General features: G+C 52.7%; 3 protein-coding genes across 6 annotated transcripts in view; 2 read left to right on the top strand and 1 right to left on the bottom strand.

Annotated features, from left to right (window-relative positions):
- Positions 1-27,188, top strand: part of TMEM63C (transmembrane protein 63C) — a 452,188-nt gene that overhangs the window by 293,968 nt on the left and 131,032 nt on the right. The gene's annotated exons all lie outside the window — the stretch shown is intronic.
- AHSA1 (activator of HSP90 ATPase activity 1) lies at positions 325-8,195 on the top strand. Of its 2 annotated transcripts, XM_082384743.1 has the most exons (9): positions 325-565; positions 1,913-2,103; positions 3,801-3,883; positions 4,285-4,402; positions 5,507-5,595; positions 6,454-6,582; positions 7,043-7,144; positions 7,632-7,683; positions 7,801-8,195. In XM_082384743.1, the coding sequence occupies exons 1-9, from the start codon at positions 486-488 to the stop codon at positions 7,971-7,973; spliced, it is 1,017 nt and encodes a 338-aa protein (XP_082240869.1). In that variant the 5' UTR covers positions 325-485; the 3' UTR covers positions 7,974-8,195. The 2 variants fall into 2 exon arrangements, with proteins under 2 accessions (XP_082240869.1, XP_082240870.1); XM_082384744.1 differs by lacking the exon at positions 7,632-7,683 and having other exon boundaries at positions 7,801-7,971.
- On the bottom strand, positions 12,222-25,889 carry ISM2 (isthmin 2; the record flags this gene model as incomplete). 3 transcript variants are annotated; one of them, XM_082384723.1, is made up of 6 exons in its annotated part: positions 12,222-13,921; positions 15,214-15,297; positions 15,555-15,695; positions 17,064-17,433; positions 18,793-19,032; positions 25,758-25,889. In XM_082384723.1, 6 exons carry the CDS (start codon positions 25,887-25,889, stop codon positions 13,404-13,406), a joined length of 1,485 nt encoding a protein of 494 aa, XP_082240849.1. In that variant the 3' UTR covers positions 12,222-13,403. The 3 variants fall into 3 exon arrangements, with proteins under 3 accessions (XP_082240849.1, XP_082240850.1, XP_082240851.1); XM_082384724.1 differs by lacking the exon at positions 15,555-15,695; XM_082384725.1 differs by lacking the exons at positions 15,214-15,297; positions 15,555-15,695.

The raw sequence follows: 27,188 nt of genomic DNA, 5'->3' as shown, positions 1-27,188 counted from the left end.
CCTATTGACTACAACTCCCAGAATCCACAGCGTACCGTGCTTAAGTCTTTTCCTCTGCATTTCCCGCGGTTATCCTGCGGGTCAGTCAACAAGACTACAACTCCCATGAGGCTTAGCAAGGCCGATTAAGGGTTCAGGGAAACAATGAGAAGTGTCCTTTGTGTCTCCACGGGTGAGGAATGATCGTGTGAGCGGTTGCATTTCGTGTCTTTTAGGCGATAACCCGAAGGAGTTTGAAGGATCCCTAGAAGAGACAGAAGTTAAGGTCCGGCGAGGCGGAACGGAAGCACCTGGTGGGAGGGAGGAGGAGCCGGAAGTTAAGGCGGGGAGGGGGCGGGGGCGGGGAGGTGGAGGGAAAAGCAAGCCAGGAGGTTCTGCGGCCGCTTCTAGTAGTTTCCAGGCGCTGCTGGGCGGCTGGGTCCGCGCGGTCCTGAGGCTGTGGCTGTGGCTGCTCGGGAGCTGGTGGCGGCGCGACCGGAGAGCCGATGGCCAAGTGGGGTGAGGGCGACCCACGCTGGATCGTGGAGGAGCGGGCGGATGCCACTAACGTCAACAACTGGCATTGGTGAGGGCCAGCGGGCCAGGCCGCGGGAGCGCTCCGGCCGGGCCAGGGTTGCAGGGTCCCTGGAACCTCGGCCGGGACAAAGCTGGGGCCGAGGCAGCCCTTCCTGCCCAGAGATGGGCGTGGGTCCTTCCTGTTGCAGGGGTCCGTAGTCCCAGGTCCCTCCCCCCTCCGGTCTCCGTTTCATTGGCGGGGGAAGCGGGGGGACGACATGGAGGGCTGCGCCCCAGACGAGGGGTTTCAGATATGAGAACAGAACCCCTTGGCTGCTGCATTCAGCCTGAGCGGGGAGATGCTTCCCACTCGTGGCCGCAGGAGTCAGTGAGACCCAAACCGCCGTGGATTGTGTTGGGAGACTGCAGTGTTAGTCTCGGGAGGGTTGGAATTCCTATTTTCCGGCTTACGGGTGGAATTCAAAGTCAGTCATAGGGGACTGCTGCCTCACTCCAGAAAGCTAAGGTTTAGAACGTGTTCTGCCGGTGCCCAGAGCTCAGTGATGCTGAAGGCGCCGTGTGGCCTCTCACCCGGAACTATTAAGTTAGTTGTATTGTAGCTCCAGGGACTGCCCCTGGTTGCCGGGCAATGATGGTTTATAACCCAACCACTCTTAAAAGCCTGCTCTCCTTCATGAAATCCTCTACAAGTAATGTCTTATTTTTTGAGTCCAGTGAACTTTGTTCATACTGTCTTTACTGTATTTTTATTTTGTTGCAGTTCTTTTTACTGTTGTTTTCTCTACTAGTTAGAAAGTGGGGAGGTAGATAGTTTTTCTTCTCTATATCTCAGCCTGCCTCCTTTCCTCTTAACACAGAGTGTTTGACTTAATTTTTGTTTGTTTTGAAGTGCTGGACTTACATCGTTTTCATGGTCATTTAGAGGGCATAGAATGTGTAGAGCCTTTATAGCATAGACTGAATTTGACAGGTCAAAACACTGTGCTAATGAGATCAAGATTATTGGTTTATTCGTTACTGGACCTTTTAGCTCAATACTGCATTCTGTGGCCCCGTTGTGTGCTCCTGACTTCAGCAAGATGTGCAGTTTTCCACTTGGTCAGACGGGGGCGCCACGTTAAAGTGTCTAATGCTGACCCCAGCACCATCATGCTGAGAAAGGAAAGCAGAATTTTCCATTTAGTTTGAAACCATTCTATTACAGCAATTGACCTGGTCTTCCTTTTAGGAGTCCCATACTGTCAATAAGGAGTAACACGTTTGTGGACATACTGGAGTGGGGCTGAGGGTTTTGTGTTCTTTTCCAGCCTCCTTTAGCCTTGGATGCTCTTGCGTAGAGCAAGCAGTTGTATCCTTCACTTGGCTGCTGGTCCATAGCTTTGTTTCTGTTTTGCAGGACAGAGAGAGATGCTTCAAACTGGTCCACAGATAAGCTGAAAACACTGTTCCTCGCAGTGCGTGTGCAAAATGAGGAAGGCAAGTGCGAGGTGACAGAAGTGAATAAGCTTGATGGAGAGGCATCTATTAACAATCGCAAAGGCAAACTTATCTTCTTTTATGAGTGGAGCATCAAACTAAACTGGACAGGTAAGTCTATGCTTGGGTTTTAGGACAGAGGTTAACCGCATTTTGATTGACCTGTTCAGGAGCCAGGGAGAACAGTTTTTGAGAGGTTATGAACTTTTTTCAAGGGAGATAGTGCTGTTTTGGAGTCCTGTTGAAAACAGTATTGGATGCTGAAATTCTTCTGCCACTGTGGGACACTATAAATGGGTTTCCTCTCTCTGGGTCTTACAAGTCCCCACCGATGAAGCAGCTGAGCTGCTGAATCTTTGGACCTGGTCTGTGTTGGGACATATAATGTGACATTTCTCAGACTAGCTGTTTCTGCCTCTTGGATGATTTTAAAGTGGGGAGGGGGAGTTTTTTGGTTTTCTTTCTTTTTTTAATTTTTTTTAACTCTCTCCAGTGTGACCCTAACAGTTCAGAGTGCTGTGGTAATGAAGCTTGCATGTGATTATAACTTGGGTCAGTTTTATTCTCTAGCTTAATGTCCCTTTTGTGAAAATATTAACATAGAATTGGGCCCATGGTTAGATTGTCCTGACTGTTGGAAGGCTGAATTTTAAAAGACAGTAAAGTTAAAAAGGTACATGTATGGGGCGAAGCATGAAATAAATTTTTGTTTCAATAAACATTTCTCAAGTGAATGTTAATAAAGAGGGGAAATGTATTTATCGTCTTTTTTTGTTTTTTAAACTACTAAAGCACAGCAGTCTGGAAGAAACCTAGGTATCATCTTGCCCAGTCTCCTTTTTATAGATTGAGAAACTGAGGCCTAGAGAAGTAAAGATAAATAAGTGTTTTGTGAGTTAACTTTGAAATACAGTTAGTTCTGCTGTAACGTGACACATGTGTTTCTAAAAATCACCACACTACGCAGAATCTCACAACAAAAACCACAGGGCTTATAGGGAAGATGGGGTTAGGGACATGACACTATACTCAAAAGTTTCATCAGTGATATTTTTTTAAATTTAGGAATGTAAAAACTGATGGCACAGTTTACACATGTTAAATCATAAGAAATACATAAATAACATGATAAATATGATGCTTTACCTTGACAAAGACCTGAAGTTTGCTTGTGAAAGTGGGCCTCAGAAGCATTGAGGCATGTGGGTTATTGTGAGGTGGTGGAAGGGGAGTCACCTGAAATCAGAAGGAGCATTATAACACCACTAGTGGGTGGCGTGGCTCCTAACACACACCGTGAACTGAAGTCACTGGCAGACAGATGTTTGAGATGTGTATTTCGCGTATTCCTATACAGCTCCATTCAGCTGGGTTTGGGTTTCTTTGGGTTCACCTAGTGTTTCTCAAGGATGAAATCACATATAAGCAAATATGAAATTCATGTTATGATCAAATCGTCCCTTAATATATCACTAGTATTGGAACAAATTTGTATTTTCAAAACAAGCGTTCTAGCAGAGCTGTTTGTATTGACTATTAACCAAGTCCTCCTTAGCAGAGTTCATGCTGGTGCCAAATTCACATAGTTCTTGGTCCCACACTGTAATAGCACAGCCTCAAGAAATCTGATGGGGAAAGACATTTCAGGGTGGGGGGCAGTGGCTGCATCTGGCGTGGCATTCTCTCAGAATAAAGAAGGTCAGTTCAGTTGTCCAAAAGAAGTGTAAGCAGAATAGTAGTTAGCACTCCAGAGCAGAAGAGGAGGAGAGAAGAGAAGGAGACTGATAACATTGCATTACTTTTGACAGGTACCTCTAAGTCTGGGGTGCAGTACAAGGGCCATGTGGAGATCCCCAATTTGTCTGATGAAAATAGCGTGGATGAAGTGGAGGTTTGTGCTTTCTATTTCCTCATCTGTCTGAGTCTTCCACATCCTCTTATTCTCAGATGAGAAAAATGACCTGTCATTCAAGATTACAGGCCAGGCTTGGCCCCAGCCTTCAGAACCCCAGTCTGCAGATGATTTTCTAGGTCTTTGGTGCCATCGGGAGCTCCCAGAGCAGCTTGTGCTTATTTAATTACTTTGCTTTAGTGAGTAGTGTGGGTTCTAACATTAGCCACCTTTGTCTTGGCAGAGAGACCTCGAGAAGGAACACTCATGGGAATTGTACAAAAACCTCAACCCTCATTTCCTTTGGAAATGTTAGCAGTTATCTGATTGCTCAGCACCGACATTCCACAATGTGGGTGCCTCTCAAGTTATTTACCACCTACTTCTGATCTTTCACTCAGATTAGTGTGAGCCTTGCCAAGGATGAGCCTGACACGAATCTCATGGCCTTAATGAAGGAAGAAGGGGTGAAACTTCTAAGAGAAGCAATGGGGATTTACATCAGCACCCTTAAAACAGGTATCCCTTGAGTAGTTATGAGTGCCTTGAGAAGATAGTTTTCCACCTGTCAGATGCTAATTAAGGGGCTTGACAGGTCTTTCTTTGGCAAATGGATAAAAATTTGGGGGGAGGAGGTTTATTTCATCTTAAAATCAGTCTATAAACTTTAAGTAAGGGAAAGATCTACAGATATGTTGTCTAATGTGTTGGCTGTTGAGCACTTGAAATGTGTCTAGTCCAAATTGAGATGTGCTGTGAGTACAAAAAACACAATGGATTTTGAAGACTTAGTATTTTAAAAAAAAGTAAAATATCTCAATAATTTTTTGATACTGATAACATGTTGAAATGGTAGTTAGGATATGTTAGGTTAAGTATATTGTTAAAATTAAATTCACCTGTTTGTTGTAACGCTTTAGTGTGGCTACTAGAAAATTTAACATTACATTTGAGGTTGAGATTGTACTTCTGTTAGACTTGCTGATCTAAAGACTTGGCAGCCCCAGACTCACCACGTGAGCATAGTCCTGCACTGTTTTTGATACGCATTCTCCAGGGACATTTAGAAGGTTATTTGAATAGTAGTCAGCTCAGCTGTCCCCTAGAATTCTAGTTCTGCCAGTGTGTTCTGATCTTGGCGTCAGAGTACATATGATGATCATCAGAGGGAACCAGTATAGAGGTGGAAACCTTTTTTGGTGGGAACCAGTGCTCTGATGCCATAACTAGTTGTGGCTGTCCTACAGAGGTAAGGCAGAGTGGAGAAAGGGGACTAAACATGCAGCTGTGGGTATCTTGACACGCTCTTGAGGTCTTTGGAAGTGCCACTGCATTCATTGGCTGCCATCCACAGTAGACCTCACGTACATTTAACAAGTCGTGATGCTTCTAATTGAGTCAGGGGTTTAAAATATTCCCAGTGAACATACTGTGTTCTGTAGCATACACTCAGATACCTGTCTGGCATAGATCAAAGTTAAAGACGCTAAAGTGGATTACTCTTCCCTCCCTTGTCGTGACCTCCATCTGAGTTAAGATGGCCATGTTTGTCAAACTACAATGAAGCCCTGAGTCTCAGCTACTAAGAAATAACTTCCAAGAGCTGGGATTTTGTCTTTTCAGAGTTCACGCAGGGTATGATCTTGCCTACAATGAATGGAGAGTCAGTAGACCCAGCCAGGCAGCCAGCACTGAAAACTGAGGAGCACAAGGTAACCGGTGTCCCCATGTGCTGGGGCGGGAGGCCGTCTGGAAAGGGAGTTAAGGCACTGCCTCCTTCATAAGTCTCTATCTCAGCTCTTTCTCTCCCACTCTAACCTCTGAGCCAGAGCTGGTGCTTTGTAGAGAGTCCACAGAGTGTAGTTGTCTGTCTCCCCATCTTTAACCTGGTGTTTATTCATTCATAACAGACCCCTTAGAGCAAATGGAAGCCATCAGGGACTTCAGAGTCCGACTGTTGCGTTTAACCCCAGTGGGGAGGTTATGAACGCAGGGTGCTCTTCACCTACATGCATCTTAAGTGTTATGTCTACATTTCATACTTTGATACTAAAGGTGTCATCAAGGTATCAGGGGTTACTTAGATCACTAACTTCACCTAACAGGAAACTGATCGATTTCACTCCATTTGCAGGGTGAGCAAATATTTTTTCTGGAGATGGAACTTGTGTGGTTTGGGTTCAGCACTTGGTTTTCAGCCCTGTTGCCCTTTTGTCAGCACACTGAAGGATATGCTGGGGGTGCTGCTTCCAGCTATTTAAGCATAGAAATTCTGCTTAAGAATCACTTGGGGCTCTTCAGAAATACCTTATGATTTGGTGTGCCCTTCATCAATGGGCTTTTAAGTGAGTGTCACTGTTCTTTCACCTAGAGTGGCACTGAGGATTTTCTGGGAAAGTTCCCCTTCTGACTGAAATGCCCGTGCACATAAATTTCCTCTAACTCCCTGGAATGATTAGCCTTGGAGGTGAAAAAGTTTGTGAGAATGAATAGCAGGGCTATCTCTGAAGCCCTGTTAATTGAGGTTTCACCATTACTCTAAACTGACAATTTCACTGCCACTTCCACAGGCTAAGTCTGCTCCTTCAAAAACCCAGGCAAGACCTGTTGGTGTCAAAATCCCCACTTGTAAGATCACCCTTAGAGAAACCTTCCTGACGTCACCAGAGGAGCTCTATAGAGTTTTTACCACCCAGGAGGTAAGTATAGTCTTGTCCTTCCAGCTCCTGGCATCTGCTGTCCCGAGTGACTGGAGTTGTGGGCACATCCTCGCACTGTGCGGAGGAAGTGCTGAGTGGAACCATGAAGCTTTCCTTGTACGCTCAGAGGCAAAGGGAAAACACTTTTGTTCAACCCACTCGTCAAAGTGGATGCGTCTTCTTTTTTCTCCTTTATGCTAGTTTTGGGTCATGTAAGTGGGAACCACTGGAATCATTCTCGTTAGAAAAGTAAATGGATTCGAAGTAATGGCATCCTAGGTTCAGAAAGAGTTACTTGAGTCGAAGCCTGGTCTCTAGTGGAACAGAAAAGAGCCTAAACCTGGTTCTTGGGCAGAGTAGTGTCTTTGGAAGTGAGAGCTGAGGCCTGCAGGTGTCAGCTGGCGTTTCTTCTGAGTCCCACTGAGAGCCATGCATCTTCTTACCTCCTTATTCTCTGCAGCTTGTTCAGGCCTTTACCCATGCTCCTGCAATGTTAGAAGCAGACAAAGGTGGCAAGTTTCACCTGGTAGATGGCAGTGTCTCTGGAGAATTCACTGATCTGGTGAGTACGTGCTTGCCAGGATATAGCTTTTGTCTGGTCAGAAGAATAACATTTCCCCCTTTTCTTTTTCAGCCCTGTAGATAAAATTTAAGGCTGTAATCTCTTTGGTTAGTAAAACTTCATTTTGTTTTTCAAAAGAATGCTACAATTGAATTCTCTTGCTTTCATATAAATGTTTCTTTAATGGGGCAAAATTGCTTCTTCCTGGAAAAATCAAACATGGAAGAGAGGTTAGATACATTGGTGGCTTACGGCTTTCCGTTTGCGGCACTGAAATTTCACGTGGGCACAGGTGACTGGACCCAACTTAGGAGTAAGAGGAGAGGCTGTGGCTGATGTCAGTGCCGAAGCTACCAACTCCGGTCCACTTTGTCCTCATCAGTAGTACAGCGGCAGATGATGGGCTCCGTGTGAAAGGCAGATGGGTGATGCTAGGATTGGGTACGTTGCAGTTTGTAGTATAGGCTGACCTCTTTGATTATTTTAGATCCCTGAGAAACATATTGTGATGAAGTGGAGGTTTAAATCTTGGCCAGAAGGTAAGTAAGCATATGTAGTTATTGCCATTGCCCCCAGAACTTTTTCTTTTCCCCTTAGCCTCAGACCCACATGGAAACCCTGGATCTGAAACCTCCCTCCCCTTTGCCTTTCCCCAGGGCACTTTGCCACCATCACCTTGACCTTCATTGACAAGAATGGAGAGACTGAGCTGTGTATGGAAGGCCGAGGCATCCCTGCCCCTGAGGAGGAGAGGACACGGCAGGGCTGGCAGCGGTACTACTTTGAGGGCATCAAACAGACCTTTGGCTACGGCGCACGCTTATTTTAGGACCAGCAGCAGGGGGTACAGCCCGCCGAACACTTCAGTCCAGCCCTCTCCTGACTGGGGCTTGTGACTTACAGGATTGCACCATCCCAACCACTAACTTGGGGCTGGGGCCCCTTCCCTTCATGTATACCTTGGGTTTGTGCATGTTTTCTGCTGGGTGGGAACAGAGGGTGATTTCTCTTTTATGTGTACATACGCTAAATAAACGTAATTTAAAAATCGTGCATGGCTGGAACCTGTGTTGACGGGGTGGCTGGTATTAAGAGTTCCCTTGAAGGTTTTGAACAAAAAAAAAACAACGGAGGGGTTTTATCTCCGTTCTGTGTAAGTGTACATAATTAAGAGGCCTGAAAAGAGCCTACTTCTCACCAGCAAGCATTCCTGAGCTCATGTCCTTTCATAGTGCAGACTCGCAAAAAGGGTCTCTTCCCCTCACTGAGTTTCCCTCAGTGGGGTGGAGTTTCCCTGGGGTGAACGGTACCAAGAAACTTTATTGCTGGTCCAGGTGGCATCCTGGGCTTCCCACTCTCCATGGCCTCTTATCCTCTTCCAAGAAGAGGTGATCAACCAGGTGCTGGTTTGAGGTGTGGAAAGAGATTCCCCACCCTGTGACCAAGGGGAACTGTGGGCTTTGGGTTTCCGTTCACTGAGCTTCTGTTTATTGAGCGGTTACTATGTACCAGACAGTGTACTAAGCAGTTCCCTTACAGTAGCTTATTTAGCCCCCATGAAACAGATACTACCATCATTTCTGTTTTACAAGAACCTAGTCCTTGGATTTCTTAACGCATATCCCAGACTCTACAACAGATGATTTAGCAGAGTTGGAATTTGGAACAAGAACCATAACGGCAGAGCCAGTGCTCAAGTCCAAACCACTGTCTACTGCCTTGTTGTCGCGTTCATCCCTGAAAAGAAGCAGCTGCATTTCTAGCATGTTAGGCATCCTTCCTGGAATAGGAAATTCCAGGCCTGTTGTTACTCCCAGAGAAAGGAAGAAACGAATATAGAGTATGTTTAAATACCTGGTTCCATTAAGCAAGTTCACTGAGCACTGGCGAAGGGGTTCCAGTGGGGTCCAGGCTGCCACGTTGCAGGAAGAGGTAAACTGTACCTTCACAGGGAGGGTCATTTTCCTCGACAAGCCCCGCCCTGGTGACCCCAGTGTGAGTCAGCACGCTCTAATCCAGACACTACCTCCTGCAGTTACAGCTATTTCCTCCATCTGTCCTTGCCTGTTTTATTAGGTGGCAGTGAGGCCTGCAGGCTAATCCAACCAACATGACTTGGCCAAAATGTAATTAAAGTAGGAAATCAGTACTGATCTGGATAATTTAGACCCCCAATATCCCCCTTTGGCTTGAATTAATCCAACAAGTGCTGGGCTGAACTAATTTGCATCTAGTTCGGCATTATATCTGCTTCCTGGGGGTCCGAACAGATACTTTTTGATAAAGTACCTGTGCTCTAGCTTGAATCAAATCAAGGACCCCTTGGGACTTCCCTGGCAGTCCAGTGGTTAAGACTCCGTGCTCCCAATGCAGGGGGCATGGGTTCGATCCCTGGTCAGGGAACTAAGATCCTGCGTGCTGCACGGCGTGGCCAAAATCAACAAAAACAAAAAGCAAATCAAGGACCCCTTCTAACACAGAGACCAGTGACAAAAAAGGACCCCTTTCACACCTGGCGGGAGAGTTACCAATTCCATAATACCTAGGAAAAATCTGAAGTGAAGTTTACAAGTGTCTTAGTAATAACCAAAGCACCAGGCAAAGTTCCTGTTATATGACAGCTCGGTAACATTCATATCCCCAGTACTGACGGCTGTTCCAATTTTCACCACTTCCATTTCACTGATAACATTTTGGTTAGCCATCAGAGCCTAAAAAGCAGAATGACAGAGCTAAAAACAGAACTTTGGACTTGGGTTTGAATTGTAAATGTGTCACTTGCTAACAAATTGGGCAAATTTCCTCGTGTAAAATGGGTAGTATAATAGGTACCTATAAGAGCATTAGAGATGGATGTAGAAGCACTGGCCCCTGGTGACATGTTACCTGCTGACTTCTGGGCTCCCAAGCCCACACGTTTTCCCGTGAGCAGGAATTGATCTTTTGAAAATCTGGTTAATTGGCCAAATTGCAAATCCTAGGCCAAGGGTTCTTAACTAAGAACCACCTGAGGGGAACCTGTTACATGCAGGAAAGTGGACTCCACCCCTAGATACTCTTAGTGGGTGTGGGGTGTGCCCTGTGAGCTTACATTTTAATATCCCAGGTGATATTGATACCAGGGGTGAATTTTGAGAAGCACTTCAACATGTTAAGAAAATCTAATTGTAATAGAGGAGCCAAAGAAGCACATCTGGGTCCCTCTTGTGAACAATGAGACAAAGGATCTGAGACATCCTGTCTTCCAAGAGACGAGGGAGGCCAGCAGGATCCGGCAGGTTTGTACTGTTGGTTGTTTTAAACCCTAGTAAGAATTCAATGTGACCAGTCTTTTTTTTTTTTTAATTTATTTTTGGCTGCATTGGATTTTCGTTGCTGCATGCCGGCTTTCTCTAGTTGCGACGAGTAGGGGCTACCCTTCGTTGCGGTGCGTGGGCTTTTCATTGCGGTGGCTTGTTGCAGAGCACAGGCTCCAGGTGCGCGGGCTTCAGTAGTTGTGGCACACGGGCTCAGTAGTTGTGGCTCGTGGGCTCTAGAGTGCAGGCTCAGTAGTTGTGGCACACGGGCTTAGCTGCTCCATGGCATATGGGATCTTCCCGGACCAGGGATCAAACCCGTGTCCCCTGCATTGGCAGGCGGATTCTTAACCACTGGGCCACCAGGGAAGCTCTCAACGTGACCAGTCTTGCGTAGCCTAGAACCTTTTACGAGGTAACCCAGAGGAGGAAAAATGGGGCAAAAACATCCAGGTGGCCGGGGCAGCTAAGTTAGAAACAGCTGTGGGGTCCGTGCTGGATGCGTAGCCACGGATGGCTCCTGGTGTCCAGGATGGGAAGAATAGCCAGGTGAGCCAGGACGGCCTACACTGGACCAGAGCCGGGGAGGGTCCTCTCTGATTTCATGGGCCTCTCCTGGCTGATACCAGCGGCTCCTGAAATCCTCCCTTTAACAGGGTCAGTGACCCCTCTGTGACTCTTTCTCCTCACACACAGGTGTTCCCTAAGCCGGCAGCCACCTGCACAGCATCTCTTTCTCCTTTGTACAGTTTGAATAAACACCATTTTATAGCTGATCAATGCCCCAGCCCCTTCAAGGCTCCTTTCCAGCTCCCTTTTCTTTAGTTTCTCTCATCTGTGGCCTGACGTGGTAGCAATTTAGCATGTCACTTAGATTAAAAATGGGGCTGGTTAAGTTCAGTTTGGGTAATAGACAAAGCATTAGGTATAGATTAAATTTAGACAGTGTGTTTAAGTGTCAAGGTAAATTATGTTAGAAAGGAGGGGAATTAGCAGTTTCCTGTGAAAACAGACTCCGGGATATCTCTATCTTGTTATTTTTTTTTTTTAAGTTTCAGCTAAAACATAATTAAAACATTCCTGTGCTAATCGTATTGAATTCCCCAGACAAGAGACAGGGAAGGGAACTTGGCTCCCACCTAGTGACCTGAGATCCTGGCCTCTCTGACCCTGTAATATTCTAGTTGCCCCAGAGTGCTGTTAGGCGGTGATCCAGGACCAGACTAATAAACCTCCCTCTAGGTGTGATGTAATTGGAAATATCTGGCTCTCTGAGTTTCTCCAGGTAGTGACTCTGAACACACCTTGTCTCATTCTGCTTCCTGATGTGACTTCCCCAGATGCCAGAAGTGACAGTGGAGTGTGTGGTAAGGGTACCAACTAAGGTAGGGCGGGTCCACCTCTCTCACAGGTGTAGTTCTTGGGACAGCTCGCATCGGAGCCCCTTGCAGCAAGTTGCTTGGGGAAGTGGGGGTCACTTCCTCTGGTGTAAGGGCACTCGATCTATCTGACCAAAGGACTTGGCGTGAACGTGCCCCTAAGGTCCTGCTAGCTCTTCCCTGCTTCCCAGGTAACCCTTCACGAGTTTGAGTAAAGATAACCGAGTAAAGATAACCTAACTGATGTTTAGTCTAAACTAAACTCTGCACCCCGGAGCTCTGCCTGCCCAGCAGGGTTAGGTAATCACAAACGCAGCCCAGGGGAGCTTGGCTGGGACTGCAAGCAAGGGCTCCCTACGCCCCTCTGCTCTGCTGGGGCTCCAAATTCTTCATCAGACAGAATTTGAAAATAAAGTGCTTTATTGCTGAGGTTCCCAGAGAGTTTCAGGGCAGCTGCCTAGGGCCTAGGACTGAACTTCCCTACTTTTGGAGGCTTTTATGAACAGAGACAGTTGGGATATCAGCATGTCGACCCCACAGAAGGCAAGAAAGTGTGGTTGCAGAGGGGAGGGGGAGAAGCGGGGTGAGGAGAGGCAGGGAAGGGGCACGAGATGTGCTGGGAGAGCTGATCATACGCATCTCTTCCCAACCCTGAGCTCAGTGCATTCAGCAACATCACCTTGCGAGCTTGAAGTGGGCCACGGTGGGAAGGTTTACACCACAGAAATTGCCCAAATGCTACAAATTGGGGCTGTCCCCCTGCCACCCCCCCGGGAGAGCTGATTTACCAGCTCACCCTGCACATGACACATCCTTCTGGGCTGGTTCTGAACCCACCCCAAGCCTGGCCGCTGTGCTCATTCAGGGCGCTGTGAACTCCCAGCCCCACACATTCCCACAACCTGGACAGAACAGAGGTGAGCTGGACAAAGAAAGGGACCAGAGTTCATTGATCCGTTCTGCACCTGGATCCTGCCTTGTCTTGGCTGCCACGGCCTGTCTATCCACTTATGGTCCCACTGATGGCCTTCAGCCCTAGACTAAAGTGGTGTCCAACGAAAGGCAGCTCGGGGCTGAGGTTAACCCTCCCAGCGGGGGTGGGCAAGCGGGCCACGTGCAACTGCTCAGCGCTAAGGAGGGCTGCTGGCCCAGGGCTGGCTGGCCGCTGGCCCGCGGGCCGGGACGACGAGACTGGCCCTCAGGGCTGGGGCTCTAAGTGACTCACCGCAGGTCCCGGGAATCAGGGTGTGTGGAGAGCCCGGCGCACACCTGAGCACAGAGGGAGAGGGAGGACAATGGGTGTCCAGGCTGCGACAGCGCCTCCCAGCAGGCAAGAGGTAAGGCCGCCACAGATACGCATCTCCCGGCAGCCCCGGGGGCCTTGGGAGCTGAGCTCCCTCCTCTCACCCTGGGCCTTATACACGCTTCAACCTTCTCCCCAACCCCACACCGACACCTGGGGTGCTGACCTCCCCGCCTCGGGTTCGAAGGCAGAGGGCTCGAGGCACCAGACTGGCCTCACCAGGTCTGGGCCAGGCAGGGTGAGCGGCCCACGAGGAAAGTTCTCCAGCACAGCAGCCCTCATTAGAACTCCTTGGCCTCCTGCAACTGCGCCAGGTATTCCTCCTCGGGGGGGTTGTCCGTGCAGGCCCGGCCATTGTTCGGGGGCCGCACGGCGTGGTAGCGGCTCCAGTCCCCCTTACACAGGATCCAGGGCAGCGTGTCCACCTTGAAGTGCAGCTCGGGCGAGAAGTCGGTGCTGACGAGGTCGGGCGCGCCGGCACCCTTGCCTCGGGTCAGCAGCCGGCTGCCCGCGTCGTAGCAGCAGTGCTGGGCGGCCAGCGTGCTGCTCTCCCCGGACAGCAGAGAGCGCAGGCAGAAGCGGGCCGTGGGCTGGTACACGTCCAGGCGCTCGCGTGGGCCGCTGGCGTCCCTCCACCGGAAGCTGCGGCCCTGGTGCTCGTCCTGCAGGCTCACGGCGCTGGACACGGCCTCCAGCGGGTACGCACACGGGCAGCTGGGCAGGTCCCGCAGCACCTGGCTCAGGTACTTGGCTAGGAAGTCACTCTTGCAGTTCAGCCACTTCTCACAGCTGTCCACATCTGCAGAGGGCAGGGGAGCGTGGGAAGGGGACCGGTCAGCCCCTGGGGTAGGGGGGACTGGTCAAGGGCCAACGCACGGAGGGGGAAGGCCTAGGCCCCAGCTGGTGCAAAGCTGTGGCTTGGTAGGGCCGTAGGGGCAGGAGGGGAAGGACCCACCTGGGGCAGAGCTGGGGGCAGTCTGACCTGGCTGCCACTGTTGACAGATAAGGGCAACCACACACCACCCAGGCAAGCTGAAGCAACAGGCCGTGGCCGAATGGACGTCGGCCAAGGGGCTGGAGGAGGGGCCTACAGGCCCTCTGCTGAGCTAGGCCTTGTCCCTTTAGATGCTGGATGGCGGGAAAGGTCCTGGGATCGTGGGGAACGAGCTGGGGTGGGTGGGGGCAGGGACAGCAGTTTTAGCCTCCTGGTAAGAAAATGTTCCACTGTTTTCACCACTGGCCCGTTCTTGTTCTTAACTTTGCCTTTCTCAGGCTCACTCTGTCTTTCTGGGCCCCCTGTGACCCCTCTGTCTATGCTGCCCTCCTCCCCTCTCCCTACCTTGGAAAATGTGGCCTCTGACCCTGGCCACCCAGAACGAACTGCTCCTCCCTCTTTGCTGCAGACCCTTGGGCCCACTTGGCAGTGCTGTACCTAAGCTGGTTGTGTGTGTCTTTCCCCCGAAGACCTGAGCCCCTTGAGGGCAGGGACTGGGCTTGGTCTTCTGGGAATCCCCTGCCCCACACAGGGCCGGGGGCACCCTCCCCGCTCAGTGAGCGTCTGCGGCGTTGAGCGTAGGACCCATCTGCAAGGGGGCTGTCGGCAGCTGCCTGCCTCCTTGTGGGGTGCAAGAGACACAGATGTGGAGCGTGCTGGGGAAAGCACGGCCCGCTCCAAGCTGCCGAAAGGAGCAGTCCTGGAGCTCTGGACCCTGACCTGTTTTTGAGGGCAACTGCTCGCCAGACAAGAGCCTGCCAGGAGCCTCCAAGAGTGCCCAGGGAGTGGAAGCCAGAATGTCCCCGTCCTATCCTGCTGCCAGGGAGCGTACGCCCCACTAGATGATCTCCAAGCTCTGGGCTCCCCTCAAGACCTTCTTCCCAGCAGGAATATCAGGCTGGGAAAGGCCAATGGGCCTGGCTAGGGGGCTTGGAAATGTTACGGTCCCCTTGCCGGGGAGGCTAACCTTCCACCTGGAAGGCGTACTCTCCGCCTCAGTGGATGGAGGCAAGATTCCTGCCCGTGCAGTGAGGCTCCACCCCCCCGAGAGAGGTTTCCCCCAAACCCCCAGGGGCAGGGCCTAGCCCCCCACTGACCTGGGCTGAGCATGTCCGTAGCATTGTGGGCCAGGGGCTGCCACCTCTCACTGGGGAAGCCTGAGGGGTCCTTGTCCTCAGCGCCTTTGGGAAGAGAGGAGGCCAGGCTGGTGGTGCCGCAGGGCACCTCTGTGCTCCCGAGGGGAGCCCAGCCCTCACTAGGCTCTCGGTGCCCGCGGCATCTGGGACAGGCCTGGCACGGGGCAGGACCACCGTGTGTGTTAGCCTCCTGCCTCCCCTCTCCCAAGCCCACCCTATACAAGGCTTACACGCCCACATTCCCAGGGGACCAAGTCCAGCGTGTAAGCCGCTCCCTCTGCGGGAGCTGGGGCTCGTCTCACCAGGACAGGGGGGCAGGTCGCAGGCACGGGACTCGATGGCAGTGCAGGCGTAGCCACAGGGCCGAGTCCTCTGCTGGCTGCCGCTGCCGCAGCTCCCACTGCAGGGAGACCAGGGGCTCCATTCCTCTTGAAGCTCAGAGTCTGGGTCAAGGCAGGGAGCCAGGGGTGAGGGAGCAGAGCCCATGGGGTGCCTTGGTGCGAATTAGCAGAAGGCACCCCTTCCTTGGGAGGATACGGCCCGGGCCAGGACGCCCCTAGCGGACGGAGCATGGGCTGAATTTCAGCCCCACTCGTCTGCTCATCTGGGTACCCCTGTGCGGTGAACACCCGGAAAATGCAGGAGGTGTCACAACTCCCAGCCACCCACTCTGTGCCCACACAGCAACGAAGAGGTAAAGCTACCTGGAGGCCACCTGACCACTGCTGAGGGGACCTTGGGCAAGTCCCCCTACATCTCTGAGCTACAGTTTTTATGTCAATCAAAACCAAGGGTGACAATACTTCCCTGGCACTGGGGGTATTAAAGAATGTCCCTGCTCTCCACGTCCTGGTCTGAGGGACCCAAAATGCACCACGACAGCACCCACAGGCCTTTGGCTGCGCGGGCCTGAGACCCAGGGCTCTCTGTGGAACCCCCAAAGTACTGACACACACACCCAGCTCTCTCCTCGCTTCCCAGGCAGGCCTGACAGGCTGGTTCCAAGTGTTTAAGGAAAATCAATGGAAGAAAAGCTGAAAGTCATGAAAATTCTGCCTGTTAGCTTACATGACTTTGGTGAAATGGAAAAAGCCTGCTACGACTTAGTCTGAACCAACGATGAGACACCAGGGCTCTGGGGAGAAGTGCTATAACTGTGTGTGAAACATGTCTGTACCCAGGGAAAATTGAAACTGCAATATGCAAAAAAAAAAAATGCCTGTCATGGGACGGGGGGCAGGCTTTAGGTGATATTTTCTGAATAGTCTATGTTGTTATGTTGCTTTCTAAAAAAAAAAGTAATAGCCAATACTTTGTTTACTATGCACTGGCACTTTAAAAGTATTAACTCACTTACTACTCTCTGCACCCAATTCTACGTAGTCAGGGTTGTGCCCATCTCCATTTTAGAGAAGAAGGAACTGAGGCCCAGAGAGGTTAACTTGCCCAAGGTCACTCAGCTAGCTGGTAAGCAGAAGACCCAGGATTCAAACTCACACAATCTGAAGATGAGGTCAGTTGTGAGTGGTGGGATTTATAATATTTCTCGATTTGTTGGAAACAGATATGAATATATATATTATTAACAAATGTCTGTTCTGCTTAGGGGATTTCAGGGCTGTTGTGAGGGTCAAATGTTTGAAAAAAAAAAAACACAAACTTTGCAAGCTATGGGTAATGCTTGGCTGATGATGGTGTCTGTACAGGCCTAAGCTCCAGGCCTCTCCCCAGCTGCCCCTGCCCAGGAAGCTCTCACCCCCATTTCCACTCAGGACCTCCAGGGCCGGGGATGTCAGGATGGGGGAGCTCACCGTAGCTCTCAGGCTCCTTGAAGGCCCGGTCCCCGGGGGACAGCCAGCCCTGCTCCCAGCCTCCTGCGGCCCCGCTGAACCCACGCTCCTGGTCGGCGTCATCGTCTTCCCCATCGCTGTCCTCTTGGTCCTCACTCTCACTGTACTCTGGAGGGTAATCCTCCTCTTCCTCTTCCTCCTCTTCCCCTGGGGCTCTGCCCTTGAGGCTGGGCCTCCCTTCCTCGCCCTCCAGGTAGCCCCAGAATAGGGGCCAGAAGAGTTCCTTGGCAGGCAGCCAGCTGGGGGCACCCTGGGACCAGCGATTGTTAGGCTCAGCCAGCAGGTCCATCTCCACCTCAGCCTGGGGGTCCTCCACCACTTCGATGGTCACCTGCAGAGGTACAGACACACCCGGCCAGTGAGGGAAGGCTCAGAGCCAGACTCCAAAGGCAGGGGAGATGACAAGCCTGGGGGCAGGGGCAGGGGGAAGGCCTAACCTTTTCTCCAAACCAGCCCATTCTTTTGGTCCACCTTCTTGGTCTCCCCGGGCACACAGGGTCACAGTCTAAGACCTGGCTGTGCATCAGAATCTGCTGGAGATTCCTGACCCCCTGACCCCACCCCAGACACGGATTTAACTGGTGTGAGGTAGGGCCAGGCGTAGTGGTCCTAACATGTGCCAGGGTGGAGACCCACTCATTTAAGAAAAGCTGGGTTTGAATTCTGGCTCCACCAGCCCACAGGCTGCCCAGTTGCTGGGGCCACTGACCGCCCTGAACCTCCATTTCCTCGTTCCAGGGCCGGAAAATGAGGCCAAATGACAGCAGATCCCCACGACAGCCCTGGGGAGGGCTCTCACCCACTACATTGTGGACAGGAAATAAGTAACGTGAAACCATTTATGTGAAAGTGAACTTTAAAAACATCACTTTTGGCTATTACAAAGCGATATGAGGTCACAGAACAAAATCTGGGGAAAAGAACAAGCAAAATATAAAGAAGAAAATGGAAGTCACCCATATTCCATCTCTGACAGGTAACATTTTGGTGATTAACCTTCCAAGTTTAGATATATAGACACACACACACATACACACACACACACTTTTAAACAACTTTAGAACGTTGTGTGTTCTATATTTTTGTGACCTTTTTTCTCTTTTGGTGAAAGTGTTTTGTAAGCTATAGATGGTACACAAAATGCAGGAATTATTGTCATTAGGGATTCGGGACTGACGGTGGAGTATGTAAACTGGAATTCCACCAACCCCTCTAGTTTTCTCTCCCATAAAGCCCCTTTGGTGGGCAGGTCACCGCCCCACCAGCCCACCCCGTCCTTCGCCAGGAGCCTGCAGTAAGGGCTGGGCCTGGGGGATGATCAGACCTTCAGCCTTTCTACTAGACCTCTCCCCATATTCCAGGAATCTCCTGCAGCTCCCAAAACATTCTCTGCTCGTCTGGTCCTCATGACAGCCCTGCCGGGTTGGTGCTGTTTGCCCCTTGCTATGGTCTAGGAAATGGAGGCTCAGAGAGCCACGGGACTTGCTCACGGTCTGCAGCTAGAGAGGGGGGAGCACCTCCACCTCCCACTGCTCCACAGGCAGGGCGGGGGCAGTCACCTTCTCTGACCTGCACAGGACCCCTGTCCTCCAAGCAATACCGGATGGGACGCCTGACCTCAGAGCTGAGCTCTTCAGCCCAGCTTCTCTCCAGGTATCCACTGGGCCCACGGCCCCCCTGGAGCTCTCACCTGGATATTGGGGTTTGGGGCACTCAGGTCTGTGTTGGCCAATCCCGGCAGCTTCTGCAGCTCCAGCAGCAAGGGAGCGTCCTCCAGGGTCCCGGGCAAGGAGGTCTTGTCCAGGGTCAGGGCTGCTGGCTCAGTTAGAGCCCAGCGTCTGTGTCGGCGCAGCCCTGCCTGGAGGCGGGCTCTGGAGAGCAGAGGGGTCTCTTCTTCTCTAGGAGAGCTGGGGTCTGGGGAGGCCGAGACCTGAGGGAGAGATGGGAGGGAGGGGTGCCTGAGGTCAGGGCCCATGCGAACCCGGAAAAGGCTGGTGGGGGGCGGGAGCAGGGGGAGATTCGGGAGCCCTGGGGGCAGACCAGGTCACAAACTCGCCTTGCGACCGTGTATCCAAACATGTCTTCTTTACCACCTCAGAGGGTGGACTGCGTCCCCAAAGCGCTTGGGCAAATGATGCCAGCATGAGGCACGAGAAGGAGGGCTCAAATCAGTTTCTACACATGGAAGAAACACAACCCAACCTGCTCATTTCACAGATGAACAAACTGAGGCCCAGAGGGGAAGTGAGATGTTTAAGGCGGTGGTTCCGAAGTGCAGTTTGCAGACACTTGCCTCAGAATCCCCCAGGGCCCCTGTCAGAGGACAGACACCCAGGCCCTCCCCCGTCAGGGCAGGAAGGCTCAGGAAGGCTCAGGAAGGCCGACAGGGCCGTGGGCAGCAGGCCCAGGCCCTTCCCCGCAGCACAGTGCCCTGCCACCTGGCCTTCCCAAGCCATCCGGGCGGGGGCTGTACTTCTCGGCATCCTTGACCTTCCGCCTGCTCACCTGGGGCCCGGCCCCTTTTCCTATTCCAGGCTGCTTGTGTGGGCGTCTGTCTGCCAGTTAATTCCCTCCACCAGCCAGTGCCATGAGGTCCACACTGGGACTGTCCTTGATGCAGCTCAAATAATAAGCGAAAGCAGATCCTGGATGTCTCTGACTCTTGCTCTGGCCTTCCCTGCTCAGACAGTGGAGCACTGGGTCAGCACCTACCTCCAGGCTGCAGCCATTGCCCAGGTCCAGAGCTGCCCTGTGAGCCTCAGGGGCCAGGGGCCTGTGGACCCTGCCTCACCCAGGCCACAGCCTGGACCTCACCTCCCACCTCATACCTCGGGCAGTGTGGTACGGCTGAAAAACAAGGGTCTGGAGAGTCAGATCAGCTTGGGTTCAAATCCCAGCTCTCCTTCTTACTTGCTCATTCAATTTGATGATTTCCCATCAACAAAATGAGAATAATAATTCCTACCTGGAAGGATTGTCAGAATTTTATTTATCAAACATTTCCACAGCATCCACTGTGTGCCAGGCACTATTCTAAACACTTAAATCACTTGTTTCATCCTCCCAACAACCCTCAGAGGTAAGGGCTAGCTGTCATCTCCATTTTGATCATGAAAACTAAGGCACAGAAAAGGCAAGTAACTTGCCTGAGGTCACACAGACATTTACTGTTAGAACCAGGATTTGAACCAGGCAGCCAGAGCTCACACTCTTAACCATCATGCTCCAACACTGCAGGTGAGAGCGCTGAGAGTCTACTTCACAAATCAGGGGCTGAATCAGTCTTGTTTCTCATGTCTCTCCCCTTTGACCCCTTCCTTCTGTGGTCCCCAGAGGCCTGGCTCCAAGGCTCCTGCACTGGGACTTCCCTGGTGGTCCAGTGGTTAAGACTCCATGCTTCCACTACAGGGAGCATGGGTTCAATCCCTGGTCAGGGAACTAAGATCCCGCATGCCATGTGGCGCAGCCAAAAAAACAAAACAAAACAAAAAACAGAACCAAAAGAAACAAGGCTCCTGCACTAAACACCTGGTCCCAGGGCAGCCGTGGGCCCATCTCAACCGGGGCCCAGAGTCTCTCGATGAGTGAAAGTGCTCTGGTCCAGATAGCCAGGACGGATGAGCAGAAGATGGATAGATGAGTAATGGAACAACCCAACCCCTTCTCTGGCCAATCCTGGAGGCCTGGAGCATCCCCAGATGCCACCTTCCTAGCAGTTCCCACCCATAATTCCACGGAAGCCCTAACTGTCCCCACGACTTTGCTCAGCAGCTCCTCTGTCTGCAGCCTCTGGGCACAGAAACAGGCAGACTTGGGGCAGCAGGAGTTCAGGGTCTGCAGCCTTTCTGGCTGATTTAGACGCCCCAGGCTCCTGGGCATAAACACCAGGTTTCATCTGCGGACATTTGGCAATGATATTTGTAGTTGTCACAGCTGGGGCGGGGAAGCGGGTGCTACCGGCATCTAGTGGGTAGAAACCAGAAATCTTACAATGCACACATAGCACAACCTCACAGCAAGGATTATCCAGCCCAGAATGTCAACAGTGCTACAGTTAAGAAACCCTGCTCTAGAGTCAGGCTGCCTGGGTCTGAATGCCAGTGGTGGCCTGGCTTCTGACCTGTGGGACCCTGGCAGGCGACATAACCTCTGTGAGCATCCTCATCTGTAAAATGGAGACAGTGATGGGACAGAGCTGGTACCAAGCAGGCATTCAAAGTGTCCGTTTCCAGCCCTCCCCACCTTGGTGCCCAGTCGGACCAGACGATGAGCAGAGACCATAGAAAGCCCTGGCTCAACATCACAGCCACACACACCACCCTTCCTCTCTTGGAGCCTCCTGCCCTGTGTGTCAGCCCCTGGGGAACTCCCCGGAGCAGAGGGGGACATCTGATCTTAGTTTGGGTTCCCTGAGAAGCCGACCCTGAGACAAAGATTCAAGGGCAAGTGGTTCCTTTGGAAGGTGATCCCTGGAGACACCAGCAGGGAGTGGGGGAGCAAGTCAGGGAAGGGAGGCAGCTAATAAAGAATGCTCCATGAAGCCAGTGACCACGGTGCACAACTGGAGTGCATCCCACTGGGCACCTCAGTTATGCCATCAGTCATCGGTTGAGGGAGGCTGGGTGGGGGAGAGGATGGGCACTCCAGGCGCTTCGGGCTGGCCCTGCACAGCTCAGAGCAGGCCCTAGTGCCAGCAAAAGCCCTCAGGCAACTGGAAGTGAGGCCTGCAGGGATGTGGGCAGAGCACTCAGAGCCCTGACGCGTAAGCACTGTCTGAGCGCATCTTCCGTATTACGCCTGGACCAGGCCCTTTACATACCTTCTGACACTTACTCCAGCTAGGGTGTAAGCTCCATGCAGGTAGAAGTGTTTGTCTGCTTTGTTCACGCTGTATCGCACACCTAGCACAGTGCCTGGCACGCTCCAGGCACTCAGTAAATCATTGCTGAGTGACTGAATGAACGCCAGCAGTGATGAGGGGTGAGTGTGACTATCTCTGTGTTAACGATGAGGCTGTGGAGGCTCAGAGAGGGGAAGGGATTTACATACGGTCTCACAGGTTACACTATGGGAGCTTAGGTTCAAACTCAGCTCTGCCGGATCTCAACGCCCAGGCATCGGTGCACACGCGCCTGCGCAGACAGGCCAATAACCCCTCAAGCGCAACCCCCTCTGCCTTCAAAAAGCGCTTCGGTTTTCACCTTCTTGTCTGGCCCCTGAAGGTGGTGGTAACGAGTGCAGGCTGGAGGCCACATCACCTGGGATCAAACCCCAACTTGGACCCCTACTGGCTGTATGACCGTGGGCAGGTTACTTAATCTGCCTTAGATTCTCCTCCTGTAAATTAGGGAAAGGGCCGGCCATCCCTGTCTCATAGGGCTGTTGAGTTAGAACGGCACCTGGCACATGCAGTGAGTGTTACCTAGAGGTGGTGACAGATAGTTCTCAGAGAGAGAGCGGGCAGCACCCCTCTCACCAGCACGGTGTTGGTTCTTTACATCTTATTTGGTCTGAAGACTGCCCCCCTCCACTACTGATGCAGATCTCTGGGCGGTGTATTTCCATGACATTCTGAAGCAAATTCTGAGGCTCCAGCCTGTTTAAGAACACCTGCCCTATCCCACGGGACCACCTCCCACATCTTTTATGCTTACATGTAGAGTTTCACACGTGTACACATACACAGCTCCATTCTTTTGGGGATGGTGTCATTACCCAGATAAACATGAGATATATAGATATACACCAAGATATGTCCCCACCATTCATTCTCTCTCTCTCTCTCTCTCTCTCTCTCACACACACACACACACACACACACACACACACACGGGCCCACGCATATGCTCCCAGACTTGGCAGGGCAGCCCTGACCCATGTGTTTCCAGTTAACATAAGAGCCCCCCCTACCCACAAACCCTTACTGCATTGCTTGAGCTTTGCCTGCTAACCTGCTTCAGCTCCCCTCACAGTCCCCCCACTCTCCCTTCTCCCCTCTGCCTCCTCTCAGGGGTCATAAACTTGTTCCGGATAATCAAATCCAGTTGCCAGGTGCAGTCCAGCACCTCTCCTCCCCGCAGCCACTGCTGAGGCCCGGGCGCATCCCTACAGAGCCCGGCTGCACACACAGTCACCTCGGCTTCCCGGAGGTGCTGGAGCCCCATCATTCAAAGGCAGTTGCCTCTCCAGACAGGCCAGAGGACCACCGGCAGAGGAATGGGGCTGGACGTCACCCTCCTCACTGGTGTGTGCTGTTCTAACCCAGCCCACCCTGGCCTGGGAGGGAGACCTACCTCAGAGCACACCCTCCAAGCACCAGGGCTGGCTTCATGCTGCGTGACCTGTGCACTTGTACAGCACGCTGCACCGGGTTTATTGCTCTGCTGTTGCCATCTTGAAATGCTTAGAGACCCCACATTTTCATTCTGCACTGGGCCCCATGAACTATGAAGCCAGTGCTGTCGATCACCCTGCAGGTACTGACCCAATGAATCCTCACAACCACGAGGTACCAGTATCACCCTCACTTCCTAGAGGAGGCAGCCAAGGATCCGAGAGGTGAAGGAACTTGCTCAGGGTTACACAGGGGGCTGGCAGAGCAGGTTTTGAGGCAGATGATCTGGCTAGAGAGTCTGCTCTTAACCCTTGTGCTTTGCCAGCTCCAGGCACGGGCAGCACTTTCTGGTTCATTGCCTGCCACTCTGGGGTGCGGAATGTGTCGAATGAACAAAACACTAGGACAGGATGCTCTGCTTTTCATATCCATCCTTCCCGTTGATCCTCGTAACAACCAAGTGAGGTGAGAAGGGCAGGGACGATTAGGAGACTGAGATCCAGTGAGGCTGGGACTTGCCTGGGACCACTGAGCAGCCAAGCCTCCAGGCCCCAGTTCCTGACCTTCCTTCTCTCCCTCAACCAGCTTTCCAGTGGTTCTGACCTCTCAGAGCGAGAAGAATGGTCTGGAGGGAGAACAAAGTTCAAAGTCAAGGGGCAAACATATTAAAAATAATTACAATCAAAGGGGTAAGTAAAAAAGTATTTATGCCAAATGAGTAGAAAAAAATGCCAATTCAATTAATTTTATTTCCATTGTCATCTCCACTGAGGAAGTGGACTGGCCAGAGGCTGTTCAGTTCCTCTGGATTTGCCTTCAGCCGTGGCCCCCAACAACGGGCAGGAAGAGGGGGTATCCCACAGGGAATAACGTCTGGCTCTGTTGGGCAGTGGGTGCTACAGGCATCTAGTGGGTAGAGGCCAGAGATGCTGCTAAGCATCCTACGATGCTACAACTCACAACAAAGAATTGTATAACCCCAAGATGATGGTAGGGCGGAGGTTGAGAACCCCTGGTCTACAGGATGTACTCTCAACAGGGGCAAAAATTAGATCTCGGAGGAGGAGGCAAAAAAATCTAAGTATTATTGCAATACGATGGTTTGTAACACTCCAAAGGGCCTTAGTGCATGAATAGAGAGCATATCTGTGGTATTAAAATTTCATGGGGGAGGCACTTAGAACAAATAGAGTCTAAAAATCTCCTTAGGAGGGAGGGCAGTCATGGAAAAAAGATGGACAAACAAGGGTCCACAGAGACCCCCCCCTAAAATGCAGGGGACATGCTTTCTTCCCGTTGCCTCTGGAGGGCCTCAGCAGCCTGGGCACTGACAGGGCCCCAAGCTGGGGCTGGGGCTCTCGCTCACTTCACTGCTCTCCTGCACCCTCCTCGGGCCCTGAGTGTCCTCATCTGGAAAACGAGAAGAGCCACTCTGGCCTCCTCCTAGAATTGCTCCGTGCACTGAGAGGCCAGGACCCCCTGCCACACAGGCCTGCTCCTGCGAACCCTGGAACAAGTCTGGCGGGCTTTGTCCCCATGGGGCTGTGTCCGCTGTGGTCCAGGAGGGAACGGCTGGACTGTTGACCCCTGGCGACGGGAGACGCGGGTTTTGACAGACGGTGATTTCTCTTCGTGTCTAAACTACTCTTGGTCTCACTCCTCTGTCTTCAGTCGCCCGCAAAAGCCCACTCACAGCCCCTCCCCATCCCCAGAAAGCGCTCCTCTACCTCTTAGCTACCTCTTCTACTTGTTCAAGTACCTAATGATATAAAGGTCCCACTCAGCAAGTTGGAGGCCCCCACTTACTACCTCACCTTCTCTCAATTCACACCCCAAAGGACCCAAATCCTTTGAAGATTTGATTGAAGAGGCTGCACCAGGGGCTCACTTGACCGCTGGAACCTCAGCAACAACCGCCCGCCGCTCCGCAAAGCGCTGCGGTCCTCGAGCATCCTCCGGACTCCTCTCGGAGCGCGCACCTGAACCGCATGGCTGCAGGAGAGTTTCGCTCAGGGCGAGGCAGCCGCGGGGAGGCGGAGGGCGGAAGGGAAAGGAAGCCGGGCGGTTGCAGGGTGTCTGCGCACCTCACTCAGCACAGAAGTGACGCTTCTCCCCAGGCTGACCTGCTTCACAGCCCAAGGGTGTTCCCCGCAGGTCCGGCGCACCTGGCCACCGTCCGGTGCCCGCCGACGTCCGGGCCGGTCCCGCCCCTCGCACTCGGGGGCCGCCACTCGCGTCCCGGTCCTGCTCCCCGCGCAGCCAGAGCTGGGGGCCGGGGGAGCAGGGACCCAGCGCGCCGCAGCCCGCGCCCCACCGCTCACCTCCGCCAGCCTCACGTGGCTCCAGCCGGGGCCCCGCGGCTTCCGCAGGGGGAGCCCTCGCACCGCGGCCAGCAGCGCGGTCAGCAGCACCACGCAGAGGGGGAGCGCCGCGCGGCCGGGGAGTCGAGGCATCCTCTCCGAGGCTGCTCCGCCCGGCGCCTTCGCGCCTCCCGGCCCGCTCGGGCGAGTCTGTTGACGCCGGGCCTCGCCTCCTCCGGGGGCGGGAGCGCTGGGACGGCGGCGCAGGCCCGGCCGCGCCAGCGCTCAGGGCTCGCGAGGGGAGCTCCGGCGGCCGCGGGGGCGCGCGGGGCGGGGGCGCGCGGCTCTCCTCTCTCTCTCTCTCCTCTCTCTGTCTTCTCGCTCCTCTCTCTTCTCTCTCTCTCTTCTCTCTCTCTCTTCTCTCTCTCTTCTCTCTTCTATCTTCTCTCTCCTCTCTCTTCTCTCTCTTTTCTCTCTCTCTCTCTCTCCCTCCCTCTCTCTTCTCTCTCTCTCTTCTCTCTCTCTTCTCTCTTCTCTCTCTCTCCCTGGCCCGGCGTGGGCGCCCCGGCTGCTCTCGGGTCGGCGCTCGGGATATCCCCCGCCCTCCCCGGAGGGGTGGCCCCTCGCGCTCCCGGACAAGTCTCGGCCCAGCGGGCGGCTCCCTTTGATCTGGCCGCCTCCCCGCCCTGAGTGCCCGCCGCTGTCGCCGGCGCAGCCCCAAACGAATTCCTGTTCGGGGAAAGTCGCAGCCCGCCTGCCGGCGCTCTCCAGTCCAGCTGTGCGACTGCTGCGGGGTCCTGAGGGCGGCGCCGGGGCTCACCGACCGCCAGAGCCTCGCGGGCGAGGGACACGCCGCAGCCCAACGCGGGAGCCTTCAGCTCTTGGGCAAATGTGCACCCAGGTAGGTTGGCTTGGGGAGGAAGGCCTGGAAGTAACTCCCCCAAGGCTCTTCCAGCTCCCCTGCTGGAGGTGGAGACTCGAAAAAAACACCTGCCACTCTGCACCCAATTTCCCCCCGGTGTTCAGCACTTCAAGAGCCAGGAGAGAGCTGAGACTCAGATGTGAGGATAAAGTCCCAGGACAGCAGCTAGCCACATTTGAAGGAGTGGTCAGAAGATCCTGCCCTGCCACTGGGTGTCACCTAGTTGCATCCTGGGTAAAACAGTGGGGCCACCCACTCCCTCCAGAGGGACACTCGTGCAGGGATCCTCCCGTGTAGGGCATGCAGTCATGAAATAAAACCTCAGCTTATGATAACGATCAGGAACTATGAGTGGCAGTGACGATTTTCATGGCTGGGGGCTGTTGGGGACTGTGAGCTCCGTGACACAGGGCAGGTGGGGTGGGGTTTGCACAGGTAGGTGAGGAGCAGTCAGAAGGCATTATTAGGAAGATGCCTACGCAGGGGCCATATGGAGGAACACAAAGGCTGCCTCGTTTCTGGGCAGGGAC

Source organism: Balaenoptera borealis (genome assembly GCF_965194805.1).
Source record: "Balaenoptera borealis genome assembly, chromosome: 3".
In the NCBI taxonomy this organism is placed as follows: Eukaryota; Metazoa; Chordata; class Mammalia; order Artiodactyla; family Balaenopteridae; genus Balaenoptera; species Balaenoptera borealis.
The sequence above is the reverse complement of the archived record's forward strand: the minus strand, read 5'-3'. Positions and strand labels throughout refer to the sequence as shown.

Bases quoted from the DNA above. Each gene is read 5' to 3' on its own strand.
- AHSA1 (XM_082384743.1), top strand. From the start codon at position 486: ATGGCCAAGTGGGGTGAGGGCGACCCACGCTGGATCGTGGAGGAGCGG. The intron at 2,104-3,800 runs GTAAGTCTATGC...TACTTTTGACAG, and splicing joins CATCAAACTAAACTGGACAG to GTACCTCTAAGTCTGGGGTG. The intron at 4,403-5,506 runs GTATCCCTTGAG...TTGTCTTTTCAG, and splicing joins CATCAGCACCCTTAAAACAG to AGTTCACGCAGGGTATGATC.